General features: G+C 41.1%; 1 protein-coding gene across 1 annotated transcript in view; it reads right to left on the reverse strand.

Annotated features, from left to right (window-relative positions):
* Window positions 1-12,207: 12,207 nt before the first annotated feature.
* The window catches only part of cactin, a 33,914-nt gene continuing 23,628 nt past the window's right edge, over window positions 12,208-22,493 (reverse strand). Inside the window, exons 7-11 of the mRNA XM_068016349.1 lie at window positions 22,235-22,357; window positions 21,499-21,558; window positions 17,546-17,668; window positions 16,610-16,881; window positions 12,208-15,212 (exon numbers count right to left, since the gene is read on the reverse strand). Coding sequence (XP_067872450.1) covers window positions 14,722-15,212; window positions 16,610-16,881; window positions 17,546-17,668; window positions 21,499-21,558; window positions 22,235-22,357 — 1,069 coding nt within the window. The 3' untranslated portion in view covers window positions 12,208-14,721. The remainder of the gene's footprint in view (window positions 15,213-16,609; window positions 16,882-17,545; window positions 17,669-21,498; window positions 21,559-22,234; window positions 22,358-22,493) is intronic.

The following is a 22,493-nucleotide window of genomic DNA, read 5'->3' on the forward strand; positions in this document are numbered from 1 at the left end:
CCTCAATGCCTGTCTATCATCTACAAGGCACAAGTGTGATGGAATACTCTTCACTTGTTTGAATTAGTGCGGCTCCAACAACACTCAGGAAGCTTGACACTATTCAGGGCAAAGCAGTCCGCTTGATCGGCACCCCATCCACCACCTTAAACATTCACTTCCACCACCACCAGTGCAAAGTGGCAGCAGTGTGTACCATCTACAAGATGCACTGCAGCAACTCACCAAGGCTCCTTCAACAACACCTTCCAAACCTGCGACCTCTACCACCTAGAAGGAAAAGGACAGCAGACGCATGGAAACACCACCACCTGCAAGTTCCCCTCCAAGCCACACACCATCCTGACTTGGAACTATATCACCCTTCCTTCAGTGTCACTGAGTCAAAAACCTGGAACTCCCTCCCTAACAGCACTGTGGTGTACTTATGCCAGATGGACTGCAGCAGTTCAAGAAGGCAGCTCACCACCACCTTCTCAAGGGCAACTAGGGATGGGCAATGAATGCTGGCCTTGCCAGTGACACTCACATCCCATGAAAGAATAAAAAAAAGCGGTGGCAATCCCAGTGAGAACTAGAAAAAGGAAATCCTGGTCAAGGCAGTGAGGCCATGGTAGGCCTTGTCTCCCCATTTTTGTTGCAATCTTTACTGATTTTGAGCAGGGTTGTGGAGAAAAATCATTCCACCCTGCCCACTCACCACCCCCAACCTAACCAGGGTCTAAATAGCTAATGTGCTAATGTAAGGACAAGTGATGTATTGTTCAGTATTTACCAATCTATGTAATGCTGTGATGTTATGTTCTCACTAATTGCACAGTATTTTGAAACAAGTCCAACATATTTCTGGAAAGTGTGGAAAGAATTTTGGTAAAATAAAAATGCTTACAGGGGAATTGACACAAAACATCATCACAGGAACCAGCTGAAAAATGTACCAAGTCAGGAAAGAGAGATGACTCCTTTTGATGACTGTTCTAACAGTAGATAATTATTAAACAATGATCAAGTAGTGATAACTATCAATTACTTTATACTTTACTAAGCAAAGCTTTTTTTACTTACTCCTGTTTGAACATGTTATCTCAAACAATATTTTGGGAACAAGCTTCATATGCAGTTGTTGGCTATTTACATATGGATTGCAGTAATCGGTTTCCTTGTCAAGTTAAAATACAGATGTGAGAATTGCATGAACGACGTGAACTCAGGAAGATGAATAAAAGCAAAGGGTCATTAGGCTAATCTGATATTCCTCTTTCTTCCATTTTAATGGAGACATTAACCCATTTCAAATAAATTGGCTAGAGTCTTCATTAAAATAATAGTGGAATGTCATATAAACATGTTAAGCCTTCGTCTACTGTTATTGCTAATAGTAATTTCAAGAGTTTTATTTTAATATTATGAGTGAACCTCTTTAAATGAACTATAGTGACTTGAGCCAATGATGAATAGGGGCAGAAATTCAAATTAACCCAATCTTTAAAAGTTAGGTTGGTGAACGGAAACATTTAACTTGAGCATGTTAACCAATTTGTTAAAAACTGTGTAGCATCATTTCTATCCCATAGTGGTTCAAATATATTAAACAATCTTTAAATACTTATTTTACTGAAATTAATTAACATCAAGGTAGTTTTTCCTCTGAATTATCAGGGTATAAGAGCTTAGCACGGTTGTAGCACTTACTGCAAGTACAGGTGCAAAATATCCACATTTACACCTACTCAGCCAAAGCCGATTGCTGAAGAGAAAAATAAGTCCAGCTAAATCAGAAGTAATGAGCAGGCAGACACTTAATCCAGTAATTTAAAACATATGCATGATTTCCTCAGCACTGCTTTCAAACTGCCTGTTCTTTATCTGGTTTGCTTCTTGCTCTGATTGCCCATTCCTTACTCGGGTAAAGTGATGAGCTAATAGTCTGGCTGGGATTAAGATGTTAGAAAATTCAGAGTGTTTACCTGTGTTCTATAGTAGGTGCCATTACATCAATGTATTGTGCCATTAGTTAATCCTAGCCTTCAAAATGGGTTTGCAACATCACTTCACAGTACAGTGACTAAATACAGGGAATGAAGTACTGAGCAAGATGAACTAAGTTCATTCTTTAGTCAATACAGAGTTCATTTGGAGGGGATAAATTCTACAATTGGCCTCAGTACCATGGGCTACAAAGGGCAAAATCAGGCATGATTTCTTTTCCAGATTGTTATCCTGTGATCCTTCCTAGAAATTCAATAGCACAGCGGCCGTTTCTCTGTAGGTTTCAATATGGCATCTGGCAAGTGTACGTTCAGTCCGTGATGGAAATGGGTCACATGCCGTATGGATTGGGATGCCCACCTGAAACAGGTGTTAGGTCCATTGCTTATGTAAATTGGGAGCCAAATATGGGTTTTAGGAACCCTATTTTAAAATTGGGTCTTGCTTACATACAGCGGGTGGAAAAGCAGTAGGCACTGCAGGCTGCCACATTGCGGGCAGAAGAAAATCACAAAAAAGGGTTTTGGATTAGCATGAAATGTGTGTTCATCCTCTCTGCTCCTTCACTGTTAATCCAGAATCTGCCACAAAATGGGAAACAAACAGGAGGGAATTTTATGCTTGTGTCTCTAGCCAGATCAATATTGTGTTTCACACTTCAAGCACTTCAGATCAACCTTATCTGTAAATATCGCCCACCTCCATTTCTACATCAGCCCACCTGTTGCTAAATCCCTCATTTACGCTTTTTTTCACTTCAAGACTCGGTTAATCCAGTTATGGCCTGACCTCAATCTGTCATAAACTTCAGTAGCTGTCTCATCTGCTTTTTACTTCAAGCCAAATATGATACAGACCAAGCTCTTTGAACACACTTTTCATATACCAGTAGCCTATCAAATTACAGAGAGGGAGTCCAATTGTAACATTTATTCACTCATGAGATGTGGGCGTCACTGGCCAGGCCAGCATTTATTGCTCATCCCTAATTGCCCTTGAGAAGGTGGTGGTGAGCTGCCTTCTTGAACCCTGCAGTCCATGTGGGGTAGGCATACCCATAGTGCTGTTAGGAAGGGAGTTCCAGGATTTTGACCCAGCGACAGTGAAGGAATGGCAATATAGTTCCAAGTCAGGATGGTGTGTGACTTGGACGGGAACTTGTAGGTGGTGATGTTCCCGTGCATCTGCTGCACTTGTCCTTCAAGGTGGTAGAGGTTGCGGGTTTGGAAGGTGCTGTCTAAGGAGCCTTGGTGCGTTGCTGCAGTGCATCTTGTAAATGGTACACACTGCTGCCACTGTGCGTCGGTGGTGGAGGGAGTGAATGTGGATGGTGTGCCAATCAAACAGGCTGCTTTATCCTGGATGGTGTCGAGCTTCTTGAGTGTTGTTGGAGCTGCACCCATCCAGGCAAGTGGAGACTATTCCATCACACTCCTGACTTGTGCCTTGTAGATGGTGGACAGGCTTTGGGTGTCAGGAGGTGAGTTACTAGCAGCAGGAGTCCAAGCCTCTGACCTGCTCTTGTAGCCACGGTATTTATATGGCTACTCCAGTTCAGTTTCTGGTCAATGGTGGCCCCTAGGATGTTGATAGTGGGGGATTCAGCAATGGTAATGCCGTTGAAAGTCAAGGGGAGATGGTTAGATTCTCTCTTGTTGGAGATAGTCATTGCCTGGCACTTGTGCGGCGCAAATGTCACTTGCCACTTATCAGCCCAAGCCTGGATATTGTCCAGGTCTTGCTGCTTTTCCACACGGGCTGCTTCAGTATTTGAGGAGTCGTGAATGGTGCTGAACATTGTGCAATCATTAGCAAACATCCCTACTTCTGACTTTATGATTGAAGGAAAGTCATTGATGAAGCAGCTGAAGATAGTTGGGCCTGGGACACTACCCTGAGGAACTCCTGCAGTGATGTCCTGGAGCTCAGATGATTGACCTCCAACCACCACAGCCATCTTCCTTTGCGCTAGGTATGACTCTAACCAGCAGAGAGTTTTCCCCCGATTCCCATTGACTCCAGTTTTGCTAGGGCTCCTTGATGCCATACTCAGTCAAATGCTGCCTTGATGTCAAGGGCAGTCACTCTCACCTCACCTCTTGAGTTCATCTCTTTTGTCCATGTTTGAACCAAGGCTATAATGAGGTCAGGAGCTGAGTGGCCCCGGCGGAACCCAAACTGGCATCACTGAGCAGGTTATTGCTGAGCAAGTGCTGCTTGATGGCACTGTTGATGACACCTTCCATCACTTTGCTAATGATTGAGAGTAGACTGATGGGGCAGTAACTAGCTGGGGTGGACTTGTCCTGCCTTTTGTGTAGAGGACATACCTGGGCAATTTTCCACATTGCCGGGTAGAAGCCAGTGTTGTAACTGTACCCAAACAGCTTGGTTAGGGGCGCAGCAAGTTCTGGAGCACAGGTCTTCAGTACTATTGCCGGAATATTGCCTGTCCCTTGAGTTGCCACATTCATGTATTCAAGACATTAGTCCAAGTCCAGCTCAATCACAATGTTGTCATTCTCACAAAATCTCGACTTTACTCCAGAAAGTTGGTTTATTCAGTTGGGCGTTCCCTTGCCACTAAGTAAGAAGTTTGTGGATTCAAGACCAATTCAGAATTTGATGCATTAGGTTGATACTTCAGTCTAGTTATAGGGAGTTTAGGGGCTGTCCTTCAGGTGACACATGAAACCAAGGAACTGTCTCCTAGTTTAGGTAGATGTTCAGGATTCCATGATACTTTTTGAAGACAAAGCAGAACATTTTCCCAGTGTCCTGGCTAAGATTCCTACCTCAATCAGCTGTTTTGTGATCCTGCTGTGCACAAAATGGTCACCATAGCTGTTGCATAACAACAGTAATTTATTTTTGGGACATTTGTGAATGATGCTGTAAAGTCTCAGATAAATGCAAATTTGTCCTTTCTTTTAACAAGGAGTGTGTCCTGGCAGAAGCTGGCCAAGTTTTAACCTCGCAGAAGGGTCAACTGCAATCATACCTACACATAACTTGATAAGTGAATTTAAGGCTTTAGTCATCTTGGATGGATAACCCCTTGAAAAATTCCTCTGTGTGTTTTGAATATTTCCTTGAAGTGATTACATGAGTGAATTATTAGGCTACATTATTCAGCCTCTGTCTTACGCCATATTCAATGCAACTCATTAAATAAACATTTTTGAAATATAATCTGGACATTTTTAAAATATAGTTAGATGTTTCAAAACACCAGCTACATCACCTAACTGCAGATGAGTCGAAAACATATTATGATTGTGAGTAAATTGGATCCAGGTGTGAGTATTATTCTATTCACTTCTTTGGCATCAAATTTCTACTTTTCATCTAGTTGAGTTGTTTTTGCAATAATTCTTGCACCGTATCCTTCAACTTAGTAGTTTGAACTTTTATTCACTCAGTATTAGCCAATGTTTATTTAACAGCATGAAATACTCAGTATATAGTATACAGTGAAAAGTTAAAAATACTTCTCACAAACATTTAGGTCTCCAACTTTCCGAATAAAGTGCCTGTCACAGATTTAATGAAGCTTTCTTTCATTCTGAACCGTTACTGTTCAGTATTGCATTCTGCCCTCCTTATGCACAAATACATGGGTGGTCATAACTAAGTCACTTAGCCTTGATAGCTAGATATTTATGAGGCCCTTACCCGATTCTGGTAAGTTTGTGCTTTACCTATACATACTTAGACATAGTCTAATTACTGCCCTATTTTTAAAGTCATGGGACAAACTGAACATGCAAATTGCCTCCAGTGATTGGCACTGCAACCTCTGAGGTTTTCTGCTCCCAAGCAACCAGTCTCTCTTCTCTTTTCCAACAAAATAGAGACTTCAAACCCCATAAAGTTGAAGGCTGTCTGTTTTGCTTTCTCGGCCATGGCTGCCACTTTTAGTTGTGTTCCTTCCTCCAGTGTTGTCAAGCAAACAGAAACAGGTTTCATATCATGCTGCTGCAGTGGGTCTCTATTTCTGTCATACTGATTGCCTGCCCTCCTTCCTTGTTCAGGACGCATCTATAACTTAAATCCCACCTCCCCAAGCTTTTTTGCCCCCTTCCCCCAAGACAATTCTAGCGTTACAAGCTGATTTACACAGGCTCACTCCACCAAATATTCAAATGAACTGACCCACAACTTCTGCACTGCAGCAGGTTAATGGGAAAAGTCCAGTTACACTGTATTTCTGGCAGCATGATGGCACCCCTGGCATTTCTTGATTATGTGTGTTTGACTGACTATAAGGCTAATGACTTCCTTGGAAGCATTCATTCCTAGTATATCATGTATTCAGTGGCACGACATGAAAGAAGGCATGCCAGGGTAATCCTTGGAAACAGCACCTGATTGAATGTATCTGCTAAGATACCACCAATAATATCTTTTTTTTTTAGTTTAGAGATACAGCACTGAAACAGGCCCTTCGGCCCACCGAGTCTGTGCCGACCATCAACCACCCATTTATACTAATCCTACACTAATCCCATATTCCTACCACATCCCCACCAGTCCCTATATTTCCCGACCACCTACCTATACTAGGGGCAATTTATAATGGCCAATTAACCTATCAACCTGCAAGTCTTTGGCATGTGGGAGGAAACCGGAGCACCCGGAGGAAACCCACGCAGACACAGGGAGAACTTGCAAACTCCACACAGGCAGTACCCAGAATTGAACCCGGGTCGCTGGAGCTGTGAGGCTGCAGTGCTAACCACTGTGCCGCCCTCTGTGGAGTTCTTGGCACCAATCTGGCGATGACTACAGGGATGCTGACTTTGCAGGTTTTGGGCAACATAGAACCAGACATAGAACTGTGCCATCTGGAACAAGGACACCTGCAGCCAACAGGCAGCATAGGCTGACACAGTCAGTGACAGCACTGGTCAGCAGAGGCCTCAAAACTGTCTCCACTTCCTTCCAGTCATGGTGCAATGCTGACCAATGGGAATGGTGCCATAGTGTGGCAAGTAGGAGCATCATCTTGAAACTGGCTTATGCAGTACAAGCTCTACTTCAACGATGATCAAACAAGGGTTAATTCTCCACCATTGTCAATGCAAGAACCACCTCTGTTTCATGGGTCAGATGTTCGGGCGCATAGCTGGTACCTGCCGACTTATGCTGCTGGAAATTCCAGTGTTCTGCTACGCTGGGAGCAGACAGAAGTGAGTGCTGCCTAGGCATACCTCTCCTTGACCCAGTCGTGAGCTTATTAGCTCCCTGAGCAAGAGGCCAATAAGTGAAAAAATGCTTTTAAAACTTTACTTCTTTGGAATTCTAGGCCATTTGCAGCATCCAATCATTTCCTAACTGATTCCAAGAATTTTGCATCCAGTACTCTATCCAGGAATCCATTTCAATTACTGATCACCCTTCGTGAACTTCCAGGAGAAACTATGAAATCAGAATAGCATAGATGTATTACAGAGCAAGCTAGGAGATGGTGGCACAGTGATAAGGTCACTGGACTAATAATCCAGAGGCCCAGGCTGATGCCCTGGGGACAGGGGTTCAAATCTCACCCTGGCAAATGGTGGAATTTAAATTTAACAAATTAATATAAATTCAATTAATTAGTTAATAAAACATCTGGAATTGAAAGCTAGTCTCAGTAATGGTGCCTTGAAACTATCATCGATTGTTCTAAAAACCAAACTGCATCACTAATGCCCTTTAGGGAAGAAAATCAGCCATCCTTTCCCGGTCTGGCTGACATGTGACTCCAGACCCACAGCAACATGGTTGACTCTTAACTGTGAAATGGCCTAGCAAGCCACTCAGTTGTCAAGGGCAATTAGGAATGTGCAACAAATGCTGGTCTTGCCTGTGACACCCATGTCCCATGAAAGAATAAATAAAATAGCTAAGTACATGAGGGAGAAAGGAACAGAAGTATATAGTGATAGGTTGAGATACAGTATTGTGGGAGGGGGCTCACCTGGAGCATATATACTGAATGGTGTGTTTCTGTGCTGTAGATTCTATTGAAAGAATCTCCTGTGGAGCTGCCCAACTCAGAACAAAGAAAATTTCCCTTAAGAGTGCAGTAGTAATGCTCTCGGTATAGGTATGGGAATCAGCAGCATCTGGACCTTATGAAGCTCTTCATAGTGATAAATGCATGCATGAATGTGTGTCAGATTGTTTATAAATTGGGAAAACTGCATTAAGATGTCACCAGGATACAAGATGGAACAATACTCCCCAAATAAGGAGTGCACAACAGACATAGCAAATGTAATATTTTATAGAGCTAATTAAAAGTGAAGGATGGATGGCCTGTGGCCAGCTGCTCTGTATTGAACAACAACAAATCAAATTGGCAAAGGTAGACATGAAGATGAGTTTGTAGAATGCTTTCGTGACAGTTTTCTAGAACAATATCTGGTGGCACCAACTAGGGATAAAGCTATTTTAGATCTAGTTTTGTGCAATGAAGCAGGTTTAATTAGTAATCTCAGCCTAAAAAATCCTTTGATCACTTTTTCCCAAAGTACAACTGAATTCCATATTAAGTTCGAAAGTGAAACTCCAGGCCAAAACAAGAACCTTAAAACCAATTACATAGGTATGAGTGGAAAGCTGGCTAAGGTTGATTGGGTAAATAGACTAAAAGATATGGTGGTAAATAAACAGTGGGAAATAATTAAAGAAATAATTCACAATGTTCAACAAAAATACATTCCAATAACAAAAACTCAGCAAGATCCACCTGTTAAGGATAGTATGAGTACAAAGTTAGGTGGGAATATTAGCTGTGAGGAGGACACAAAGAGGCTGCTAAGAGACATAGACAGGTTAAGTGAGTGGGCAATAAGATTGCAGGTGGAGTATAAAGTGGGGAAGTGTGAGGTTATTCACTTTGGTAGTAAGAACAGAAAAACAGATTTTTTTTTAAAAAGGTGTGTAACTTTTAAATGTTGATATTCAGTGAGACATGGGTGTACTCATACAAGGGACACAGGAAGTTAGCATGTAGGTACAGCAAGCAATTAGACTTTATTGTAAGGGGATTGGAGAACAAGAAGCAAGTCTTGCTACAATTGTAAAGGGCTTTGGTGAGACCACACCTGGAGTACTGTGCACAGTTTTGGTCTCCATATTTAAGGATGTACTTGCCCTGAAGCAAAGGTTCACTAGAGTAGCCCCTAGGATGAGAAGCTGAGTAAATTGAGTCTATACTTTGAGTTTAGAAGAGAGGTGATCTCATTGAAACATACCAGATTGTGGAGGGGCTTTACAGGGTAGACACTAAAAGGTTGTTTTCCCCCACGCCAGATGGGGAATTTAGAACACGGGCACAGCCTCAGGCTAAGGGATCAATCATTTAGGACTGAGATGAGGAGAAATTTCATCACTCAGAGGGTTGTGAATGTTTGGAAATGTTTACCCCAGAGTGTTGTGGATGCTCCATCATTGAGTATATTCAAGTCTGAGATTGGTACATTTTAGAACTCTCAGGAAATAAAGGGATATGGGGAACGCGCAGGAAAATGGTGTTGAGGTAGATCAGCCATGATCGTATTGAACGGCGGAGCAGTCCCAAGGGGCCAAATGGTCGTCTCCTGCTCCTATTTCTTATGTTCTTGATTAACAAACAGATGTGATAGGTCTATGCTGATTTATCTTCTCTATTCAGGCAATGTAATGCAGTATTCAAAGCCTGGTCGAGATTCAACACAACTTGCCAAAGGGAGTTGGAGAGTCTAAAATCAAAATTACATTAGAAGGTATTGTCTCGTCATGAGTATCCAATTCTCTACTGCTGCCAAGGCTGTTTATTATTTGTACAGCTAATGTTGCCTTATCCAAATTAATTGCTAATACTTTTAGATGTGATTCAATAACCAAGATTTCTATAAACATTCTTTGTTTGTAAACTGTTACAGCTCCTTCTGAGCAGAAAATGTCCTAAAGACACTTTTCAAACTAATACATAATAGATAATTTTGAACTAAACTTACAGCCACGTGGGTGACATTTATCAGAAAAGGGCAAGTTGTGAAATGGTGTTAACACTTTTCATTGGGTGAGCTCTATAGTGGTGGTCTGGAAACATTGTTTGAGATGTCTTTTAAACAAACAATCAACTGCTGAAGTTTACTGAACTTCATACTGAAGTGTTCCAGCAGCTGTATATTCCTGGTAGCGACATTTCAGAGGCAGAAACTGGTCTTTATCCCTTGCAGAAAAGTTAACTCTGCAAAAGGCTTGGGTCCAGAACATTCAGTGAAATAAATGAAGTTAACTAAAAAAAAAATCAAATGCCAAAGGAAATAATTTTGTAATGAAATGATTGCAGTCTTGTACACTAAAAATTATTTAAAAACTTTAAAAGGTGTTTAGATTTAAATGTTGCATACATGCATATAAGCATGTGTGAATGTGCCTGTGTCATGCACACATGGATGGTGGCCGAGGCGGAAGAGCGGGGATGCAACTCTTTGCCAGCAATAGTAGTTTGTTCTTGCTTCTAATTTCAGACAGAATTGAAATAAATGTTGCCATATAAGGCTCCCATCAGAACATTGAATTCACAGCAGTTAACTAGGACTGAGTCAGCAGTATAATGCTAGTTAAGAAATTACAGACACACTGAATATATACGAACAACAATGTGAAAACCTAGTAGCTAAATTGGAATTTGTTAGAAGGGGTACTGAGCCCCATAAGGCCCTGCATAATCTTTGACCTTGTCTTGGACCATTTTGCACCACCAATTTTGCATTGTGATCATTCAGTAAATTTCATCGGTTTTTTTTATCCCCTTTAAAAGCAGAGAAAGGCGTGAAAACACATGTGGAGATGCAGTTTGTGAAAGGGTAGGTCTAATTGATATTCACTAGAGTCAATGTGTTATGGCTCTTTGCTTTTCCTTTTGAAGTAATGAATAAAGCCCAAATCCTTTTAATTGGTGCCATGTTCTTCAAATTGCTGCCTTTTAAAATTAAAAGCAAACATTGAAGGAGTAATTAAGTCTATTGATGATCCTGGCAAAAGAAAAATGTATAAACAGATTGTCAAGGGACACAAGAGTTCAGCCCCTGCAGCATATGCTCCCCCTCGAATGACTACCAGCTCTTCCTGCTCCCATTACTTTCTTTACCCTTCACTCAGACTCTATATTTTATGAAAAATCATATTTCCCTCAAAAAACAGAAAACATTTAAATATAAATATGAAAGTAAAAGCCTGTGTATCTTCGCATGGCACTGTTGACCAGTAGTACCCTTGCAAGAAGTGGCATTATAAAGTACCCAGTCATTCAGAATCGTTTACCCTTTTATTAATAATTCTAAATACCTACAGGTCAAGAATCAGGTAGCAGTAATGTTGCTATCAATGGATCCAAAAATCCATGATCCCACTCCAGTAAGTGCAGTGAAGCAGGAGTGTAATCCACTGATCTAGAGATCCTGATTGTATCAGTTTCTAGTGTTAGGAAATTTATATAAAACAGGCACATTTTCAGCACCTACTAGAGGGGGGTACAAAATATTTAAGATTAGAAAAGCAAATGGAATCAACCCCCATTATGTGCTGATTTTTTGGAAGTTCCCAGGTCATTACTCCTGTATTTTTCTGGCATACAGTATGTTGGCTGCTCCAAAAGGTGGATTAACAGAAAATCTCCCTGGTGACACCATCCTGCCAGCTCCTTACATAGCATTCATCTAAGGTGCACATGGAACTTCTGCTACCTTGCTCCCAGCAGGAAATCTCTGGGTTCAATCTGCTGTGTTCAAGACAACCAGGCCTATATGTGGCCTGACCAGCAATCTTTAGAAAGGACCTCTGCAAGCCAACACCAAAATAGGAAGGAAAGTGCTCCTCCTGCTTCCACATTAAAACTACAGGCATCTGCTGTCATCCCTTGCCCCACTCCCCACTTAGCTGGTCGCTTCTTTAAAACGCTGTTTCTTTTTCTTAGTTATTTTTATGATCAGAAACATTTTTTCTTTCCCCTTACTTCCCAGTGGATTTTTGGTTTTGTGCTGCATCAATATCATTGGTGTATCACTCCCAAGCAAAGTACCCTTTCTCCACTGCTGAATTTCCAATTCTCAGCACTGGACCAGGTATAAGCATGTGGTTAATTAACTCTGACTCCAATGTCAGAGCTCACCAAAGCATCTCACAAACTTCCTCCCAGTGGTCCATTCAACACAGAAAAACTCATCCCCAACATCATAAAGTCAAAATTTTTATTCATGTAAAGTGTAAATGTTGAAAAAGTGACTTTAAATTGTTTTCTCCAATATTCACAACTCATTGTAACTTTTTTGCCTGGATCACACTATTCTGGGTAGTGGAAAAATGAGCAAAACTGCAAATTGCATGATGCTTCTTACACAAAAATTCTTTACAGAAACAAAAAAATTCCCTGGCTTTCACATCACACAGGTTATCCTGGTGGATCGTGTAGTTTCACAGGAGTAGGGGAGAAGAACTCTCATCATTCAATGAACAAGAAAAATTTGATAACAGGGCAGCTGGAAGTTTCAGGATTAAAGTACATTTCCAATTGAAACCCAAACCAGAAGAGGAGATCTAAATTCTTGGCAGTTTTTTTCTATCATTCAGTAACTACTTTTATGCACAATTTTACACACTTCTTTCAGAGTTGCATTTTTTTTATATGTTTGTTTTAAATATTATTGCCTGCTGCATATTGTCATCTGAATGAAGAAAAATGACAAAGATTGCCTGAAGTAACCTGAGCAATTTGGCCAATTTTGAGATACTTGTTGATAGTAAATGGCAGCTTTGGGAAAAATGATTAATTTTAATGTACTTAATTGTTTCCTGCTTATTCATTCTTCAGTGGTCCAAATTCACTGAAAATTTGTGACAAAATCAAAACAGGTCAATTACAATCAGTATAATATTTGGTAATTGAGCAGGTAGATAATTGCAACCAATCATTAATTTTTACCCTATTGATGCAAGCTCTTGACATGTGACAATTTTTCAGTGTGAAAGACGGCACTAGCCACAAAACCTTTGATACAGATAAGCTCTTAAATACATCTTTACTGCAGGGCATCTTCATATAGGGATGTGTCAGCAATATTACCCATGCAGTAGATTTGAAAAAACAGTTGGGATCAAGTCCCACTCAAGAACTTTGGCACATAATCATGACTGATATAATCTAGTACTGCATGGTTGGACGTGCTTTCAGATGAAAGATTAAACCAAGGGCCCTTCTGCCTGCTTAGGTGAATGTAAAGGATCCCATGGTATTATTCAAAGAAAAGCAGGAGCTCCACTAGTGTTCCACTAACATTTATTCCTTAACCAACACCAATGAAAAACAGATTTCTGCCAATTAGTTTAGTTTAGAGATACAGCACTGAAACAGGCCTTTCGGCCCACCGAGTCTGTGCTGACCATCAACCACCCATTTATACTAATGCTACACGAATCCCATATTCCTACCACATCCCCACCTGTCCCTATATTTCCCTACCACCTACCTACACTAGGGGCAATTGCTAATGGCCAATTTACCTATCAACCTGCAAGTCTTTGGCATGTGGGAGGAAACCAGAGCACCCGGAGGAACCCCACGCAAACACAGGGAGAACTTGCAAACTCCACACAGGCAGTACCCAGATTTGAACCCGGGTCACTGGAGCTGTGAGGCTGCGGTGCTAACCACTGCACCTCATTACTGTTTGTGGGATCTTGCTGTGTGCAAATTTACCACCAGGTTTGCCTATATAACAGTTACTGAACTGGGGCATCCTGAAGTTATGAAAGGTAGTATAGAATTGGAATTTATTCACTAATATTAATCAAAATAACTTATTTAGGGTTGTGTGGCAGCTTACACGTCAGAATCCCAATGTACTGTTCCACAGAGGAAAAAAGTATGGGTTTGTAGCAGTGATATCCTCACAGGATGGATAGCCAAGATACATCCGACAAAGAGAGATTAAACAAACTAGGGTTGCATCCCCTGGAATTTAGAAGGTTAAGGGATGATTTGATCAAAGTTTTCAAGATATTAAGGGGAACAGATAGAGAGAAACTATTTCCACTAGTTGGGGAGGCTAGGATTAAGGGACTTGGTCAAAAAATTAGAGCCAGACCTTTCAGGAGTGAAATCTGGAATCACTCCTTCTCGCAAATGGTGATAGAAGTTTGAAACTCTCTTCCGCAAACGGCAACTGAAGTTAGATCAATTGCTAATTTTAAAACGGAGATAGATTTTTGCTAGGCAAAGGTATAAAGGAATATGGGGAAAAGGGGTATATAGAGTTAGGTTGCAGATCAGCCATAATCTCATTGAATTGCAGAACAGGCTTGAGGAGTTAAATGGCCTCCTCCTGTTCCTATGTTCCTCCTTAAAAAGAAATTAGAAGGGAAGATGAAGAAATGCAAAAGAGAAAAGACCAATAAAACAAATACAACTAAAATAATACAAAAAAGTAGACATTTTAAGAGTTTCAGTTCTTACAGCTGGGCAGTATTATAAGCCTCTAATGAACTTATGTTTTTGTAATCACAGAGCTTACTAGGAAAGTAACAGTTTGGAGAGGATTAAAATTAGCTCACATCATTGTGGAAAAAGTGCTTTACAATCCTGCATGGGAACATCCTTTTAAAATCCCCTGCAACATACACAACTGGTTGACAATCCCGCAAAGGATGCAATCGTAACATGACAAGCAATCATGTACTTTTACTCTGGTGCTTCTATCTTCTGTAGCGATACCTTTTGAAGTGGAACCATAGTTGAAATATTCCATTGGCAAACTGACACCTGAAACCATGCCGGTGAGAGTACTCCCACTCACGGTTCACAATTTTAAAAGCAATATCTTCATACGGAGGGCCTGCATGGAAGCGGAGAATTGCAAAGTCTTTGTTGTCCACACATGGTTCAAGGAAATATTGTGGGGTTGCCCTCTTGTCAATAAGGTCTGGGTAAAATATGTTGAATTTGTAACCTTGGACAATTTTAGGAGGAGGGTTGTCAAAATCATAATGGGTTTGGTTGTACTTGTTCCACTCAAAGCCTGTATGGACACGGTTGAAGAACCGTGGCTTCCTTGGACGGTACTTGTCAGCCCAGAGGTACACTTTGCCAGTTAAGGGCATCTCCACACTGAACTGAGCTTCGTCGGTTCCCATCCCCTCCTTGGCTTTGCGTACAAATGCATCTTCAGCACTCTCACTGGCATCACCTACACAAAACAAAACAGACACTGAAAGCAGATGATAATTCAATCTGACAGAGAATACATTTCCTACTTGAAGAAACTATGGGCTGGTTTTTCAAATTCCGGTGGGGTCAGGACTGGGGTGCAGAAGAGATTTAAAAATTGCGGCCCCGGAGGGAGTCTCTGGATCCCAATGCCTTCGGGACAGACTACAATTTTTAAAAAGGGCGGGGGAGGATGGTGGGAACAAGGAACCTGCTCACCTCTAATTAACAGCCCGTTAAGCTCCTAGAGCAGCATGTTAAAGGGCTGGGGAGATCGGGACAGAAATTTTCAATTTGGATTCCGGAGAAGCTGAACAGTCTGGTGCACGTTTATGCACAGCTGTTGGGTTCACAGCGGGATGAAGGGAAACTTTTTCTTCCAGGTTAAAAATCAGGGGGTCCCTTGGGGATCTTGTGCTGGATCATGCACATCGCCTTAGATTTGGATGTTTTCACACTGTCTTGTGTTTTATGCTGCTGGCCCTCAAAGGAGCTTCCTGCTCTCTTCAGCAAGGCAGCAGCAGGTCCCAGCATGGCTGTTGTCTGCCTTTGCCTCTTGCGCTCTGCAGGCAGCTCCTGCCTCCTGGAAATGCTCGGCGCCACTAACTGGGTGCCGAGCTCGTCTTCTGCCCAATTAGGGCATTAACATTTCAAAATAACATTGCGTGACGATGCAGTTGAGGCAGGAGGACAGGACCCGGAAATTATCCAGGCGTCAGCTTCCTGACTCCGTTTTGAAAATCTGGCCCTATAGATCATAATTATAGCTAAAATTAATTTAAAGTACAGATTCTGAATATTTAATCTATCTATATAGTCATGACATGTAGCACATTAAAATATAACTGGATGCTTGGGGACAAAAGAACAGCTCGTGCATACATTAGTCAAATCATTGTTGGGCACGTCTTCGATCATTATTGTACTTTTCCTCTCGTTTCCCATTCAGAATTTGAGGGATACAGTTGGCATTGTAGTCAGTGAGAAATAAATTACTGGTAAACAAATGGGTTGGGAGGGCATCTTTACTAATGGGATTGCGCTGTAGGTGGTGGTCTGTAAATAGGGAGGCTGCTGGAGTGGAATGTGAGCACAAAGTTGACCCTGTTGTTGCTGTGAGAGCAGATGCGCTAAAAAATGGAATGGACAAAGTCAAGGGTCTTGTCATCCATTATCGAGGGAAAACCTTGGGCAAGGAAGAGGGACATTTCAGAAGCTCTCCTGCAGAAAGACAGAAATAAATAAATAAAAATTGAATTGCTGTTTGCAGTTATGAAAATTATTAGAGAATGGCTGTGGTGTGAAGTAACAGTTCACAAAAAAAACAAAAACTTTCAGAATTTGTAAGAATTCTTAGTCAACAGATCCTTCTCTTACCCGTCACTTGCAACTGTTGCCTTGCCATCATTAATTTTTGCAGATCCTCTTCAGCATCTACTATGTGGGTGTCCATAGGCAGTTCATGAGGGCTGAGTAACTTTGGACTGTATTTGCCAGCATCGTAATCATCCAAGCTCTGTTGGATAAGATCCTCCTCAGTGAGCACTGCTTCTCCTTCAGTTTCAGGCTCTGCATTCTCCTCCTCTTCATTTGGTTCAGAAGCTCCTGAAGCAGAAGTGCCTGGTACTTCCTTGTCTTCGCCTCCTGACCTACAGGATACAAATAATATCAGAACTTCACTCTTTAAAAGTGATGGTTAGTAGGCCTCAAAACTATAAAGTTGGAAAAATGTTCAAAATTATTATTGAACATGAGAGCACCATAATGATTTGGTTAATTAAGGAAACAATGTTATCCACATCTTTTCTAAAACAGGCTGAAACGGATTTGATTCTTCTTGTGGGATATTCTTGTCAATCTAGTTGACCTGTTACAGCTGTTGATACAAGTGTTATTCTACAGTGTGGAAGACTACCTCAAGGAGATACTCAACACAGAAGTAGCTGGGTCGCTGTGCTATTAATTATAAAAAGCCAGCTGTCTTGAATCCACTGGAGAATTACAGTACACATTTTAGCAGATCAAAGAGCATAAAATCCAAATATCAAGAAAATTTTTTATTTTCTAGAGGCAACCTGGGTGTTCCAATCTCGTCTTTCTGCAGGAGACAAAGCAGAGAGAGGCCAGAGGGAAGTGGCGAGGTTAGAGGGAGAGTACGCAGAGGAGACAGGACATGAAGCTAAGTGAAACAGTAAGTGAAGGAAAATATGTAAAGGGGAGAAAAAACAAAAGGGAATTACAAGGAAAGAGACTTTTCTGGGCCTCTGGAATAGCCACATACAGCACAATATCTCCAAGTGCAAGGATACATACTTGTCCTTAGGTAAATGTGGCTCTCTCTTTTGACCTGCAAAGAAGGGCTCACTTTCAACTCCTTGATTTTGCTTCAGTTTGCAGAGATTCTGATGTAATTCATTTTGGCTTGTTTCATCAATTCTAAATACAAAATAATATTTGGATAAATTGAAACTGCAGAGTATGAAGAAAACACATTTTAATTACAATTTGAGTTTTTGTTCATCTATTATGTTATATTCAGGATACATTAGCCACTTTCTATTACTAGTTGTAGATAGATGCTGCAATGATGGAGAGGCCAATATTTTTTCCATATAGCAAAAGTGAGATTCAACATCATGGGGAGGGTTTAAACTAGTTTGGCAGGGGGATGGGGACCTGAGGGTAGACTCAGTTGGGACAAAATCAGAAATGAAAATGGAAGGTAGAAAGTTATTGGATGAGTCTGGAAGGCAGAGGAAACAAAGGTTAGAAAATAAGAGTGTTTGGCTGTGCTCAATGCAAGGAATATAGCAAATAAAGCAGATGAGCTGAGGGCACAGATAGACACATGGCAGTATGATATCATAGCGATTACAGAAATATGGCTTATGGAGGGACAGGAATGGCAGCTCAACGTTCCTGGTTACAGGGTTTTCAGACACAATAGGGAGGGGGATAAGAAAGGAGAGGGAGTGGCAATTTTGGTCAAGAAAACTATTACAGCTGTGAAGAGGGATGATATGTTGGAAGGTTGATCAAATGAGGCCATATGGATTGAGCTAAGGAACAAAAAAGCGGCAATCACACTGCTGGGATTGTACTATAGACCCCCAAACAGTTAGAGAAAGATAGAACAGCAGATATGTAGGCAAATCGCTGAGAAGTGCAAGAACAATAGGGCAGTAATAGTAGGGGATTTTAGCTAGCCCAATATTAACTGGGATAGTTATAGTGTAAAAGGAATTGAGGGAGCAGAATTCTTGAGGTGCATTCAGGAGAACATTTTTGGCCAATATGTAGCAAGTCCAACAAGAAAGGGCTTAGTTCTAGGAAATGAAGATGGGCAGGTGGAAGGGATGGCAGTGGGAGAGCATTTTGGTGGTAGTGATCATAATTCTGTCAGTTGTAACATATTATGGGAAAGGACAGAGACAGGAGTTAGAGTTCTCAATTGGGGCAAGACCAATTTTACTAAACCGAGGAGTGATTTAGCAAAGTGGACTGGAAACAGCTACTTGAAGGTAAATCAGTGTCAGAACAGTGGGAGGCATTCAAAGGGGAGATTCAAGGGGTTCAGAGTAAACATGTTCCCACAAAGAAAAAGGGTGAGATGGCCAAATCTAGAGCCCCATAGATGTCAAGGAGCCTACAGGGCCACCCCTTCCATCTGCCCATCTTCATTTCCTAGAACTAAGCCCTTTCTTGTTGGACTTGCTACATACTGGCCAAAAATGTTCTCCTGAATGCACCTCAAGAATTCTGCTCCCTCAATACCTTTTACACTATAACTATCCCAGTTAATATTGGGCTAGTTAAAATCCGCTACTATTACTGCCCTATAAGGCAGAAAAGAAAAGCTTATGTCCGACGCAGAGAACTCAATACTACAGAAAGCTGAGAGGAGTATAGAAAGTGGAGGGGTGAAATCAAAAAGGAAATTAGGAAAGCAAAGAGAGGGTATGAAAGAATATTGGCAAGCAAAATCAAGGTGAACCCAAAGATGTTTTATCAATACATTAAGAGTAAGAAGATAACTAAGGAGAAAGTAGAGCCCATAAAAGACGAAAAAGGTAACCTATGTGTAGCGGCGGAAGATATTGGTATGGTTCTTAATGAATACTTTGCGTCTGTCTTCACAAAACAGGGGGGCCAATGCAGATATTGTAGTTAAGGAGGAAGAGTGTGAACTATTGGATGTGATAAACATAGGGAGAGAGGAAGTATTAATGGGACTAGCATCCTTGAAAGTTGATAAACCACCAGTGCCAGATGAAATATACCCTAGTCTGTTAAAGAAGCAAGAGAGGAAATAGCAGAAGATCTGACCATCATTTTCCAGTCCTCACTGGATATGGGTGTGGTGCTGGAGGATTAGAGAATTGCTAACGTTGTACCTCTGTTTAAAAAGGGAGGGACCGAATAATTACAGGCCTGTCAGTCTAACCTCAGTAGTGGGCAAATTGTTGGAATTTATTCTGAAAGACAGGATAAACTGTCACTTGGAAAGGCACAGTTTAATCAAGGATAGTCAGCATGGACTTGTTAAGGGAAGATCTTGTTTGATCAATTTGATCAAAGTTTTTTGAAGAATTAACAAAGATAGATGAGGATAGTGCAGTTGATGTGGTCTACATGGATTTTAGCAAGCCTTTTGACAGGTCCCACATGGCAGACTGATTGAAAAAATAAAATCCCATGGGATCCAGGGAAATACAGCAAGGTGGATAAATATTGGCTCAGTGGCAGGGAACAAAGGGTAATTGTTGACGGGTGTTTTAGCGACTGGAGGGCTGTTTCCAGTGGCATTCTACAGGGCTCAGTACTAGGTCCCCTGCTTTTTTTTTAGTATACATTAAAAATTTGGACATAAGTATAGGGGGCATGATCAATAAGTTTGCAGATGACACAAAGATTGGCCGTGTGGTAGATAACAAGGAGGATAGCTGTAGGCTGCAGGAAGATATTGAAGGTCTGGTCAGATAGGCAGAAAAATGGCAAATGGAGAAGTATGAGGTGATGCATTTGGGGAGGTCACACAAGGCAAAAGATTACACAATTAATGGGAGAATACTGAGAGGTGTAGAGGAAGTGAGGGACCTTGGAGTGAATGTCCACAGATCCCTGAGGTAGCAAGACAGGTCAATAAGGTGGTTAGGAAGGCATACGGAATTCTTTATTAGCTGAGGTATAGAATATAAGAGCAGGGAGGTTATGTTGGTCACCTCATTAAAGAAAGGATGTAATCGCACTAGAGAGGGTACAGAGGAGATTTACGAGGATGTTGCCAGGACTGGAAAAATGCAGCTATGAGGAAAGATTGGATAGGCTGAGGTTGCTCTCCTCGGAACAGAGAAGGTTGAGGGGAGATTTGATTGAGATGTACAAAATTGTGAGGGGCCTGGGTAGAGTGGAGGTGAAGGGTCTATTCACCTTAGCAGAGAGGTCAGTGACGAGGGGGCATAGATTTAAAGTGATTGGTAGAAAAATTAGAGGGGACGAATGAAGAAAAACTTTTCCACCCAGAGGGTGGTGGGGGTCTGGAACTCATTGCCTGAAAGGGTAGTTGAGGCAGAGACCCTCAACTCATTCAAAAGGAGTCTGAATATGCACCTCAAGTGCCGTAATCTGCAGGGCTACGGAACAAATGCTGGAAGGTGGGATTAGAATAGGTGGATCGTTTATCGGCTGGCACAGACACGATGGGCCAAGTGGCCTCTTTCTTTGCCTTAAACATTCTATGATTCTATGAACACTCCCAATACACAAAGCTTTCCCACAATGCGTCTCCACTTCAGTCTCAAAAGAACTCATGACAAGTTAATGGCCTTGAATGCCCTACAAAATGTGCGATAACCGATCCACACTACACTTGAATAGTCCATCATCCAGTGTTCAACTATTAGCCGGGTCATAGAGACGTTGCAGCGGTGCAAGGTCCTATTGTGCTGAAATAACATTTAATTTGGAATTAATGTTAAAGCAATTTAGTTGAAATCAGCATCAGGCATAGCCCTGTTATTGCATATCATTTCAGTTATTTTATGTTTTAATAGTCCAATCTCTGTACTCAATTGGTCACAGTGATTTGTAGACTTCTATGACACAGCACTCTAAAAATCACTGTGACCAATCCAATAGAGACTGCCAAAACATAAAATAACTTAAAGATATCATACAAAATGTAATTTTCCAGTCACAAGGAAGAGATTTAAAAAAATCCTCATCTCTACATGGAGTATTCCTTTAACCTTATCAAATATCCTTACCTGAGAGGAAGGCGCTCTGCATTAGAACTGCCAAATGAGGACAGGTTGCTGCTATCGTTACTGAAATATTACACAAGCAAAAATGATTAAGATACAATTTATAAAAACAAGTATTTTCTGCAAATACACCTGGTGAGATCATTCACCTGAAAATGGCCTATAGGTAACAGTTATGAAGCATAACAATTTCTGCAATATACATAATTAGAATAAAAGATCTTTACTAACATGAATTATCAAATCATCCTGCTGCTCCCTAAGCATCCTGAAGACTATTCTCCAGAATAATACACAGGCTGCAGGATGATACAAGGCAGTAAATAACACATTAGGTGGTTCAGCCGACATCACAAACCATGACAACAAAGCCTGATCAGTTCATCTACATCTGAAACCCAAGATGTTTTACTGCCATCAATACATTTTAAATTGTCTGTGGGAGGAGTTTATTCTTTTTCAGACACTTTTTGTGTTGAGTAGTATGCATAATTGACTGCAATGAATGACATGAAAATAGCATTTACAAGCATCACTGATATTTAACCACAAAATTGCAAACTGACTATTGTGTAACAATGCTAACATTTACAGTGTGACAGCTTCTAAAGAATGCTTCTATTTTAAGTAATCAGATTAGTGCATGATTCAAGATGGCAGAAAATAGGTGACATTAACAGCTCTCATCCTCTGTAATAACCACACGTCGGATAAAACCTCAAACTTCAAGTGCACATACTTGTCCTTGGGAGACTCCGGTTCTCTCTTTAGAATGGGAAACAAGGGTTCGCTTTCCACTCCCTGCTCTTGCTTCAGTTTGTAAAGTTTCTGCCGCAACACATCCTGGTGCCTTTCACGTAGCCTGAGGGAAACACCACAAATACAAACTAAGTATCAATTCATCCAAATAAAGTAACAACATAGAGGACGCAAACAAAAAAATCTGTAACCTGTTCATGTCTCACTGGGTAAAGAACATATTAAATAGGAGCAGCAGC

Source organism: Heterodontus francisci, chromosome 36 (assembly GCF_036365525.1).
Source record: "Heterodontus francisci isolate sHetFra1 chromosome 36, sHetFra1.hap1, whole genome shotgun sequence".
NCBI lineage: Eukaryota > Metazoa > Chordata > Chondrichthyes > Heterodontiformes > Heterodontidae > Heterodontus > Heterodontus francisci.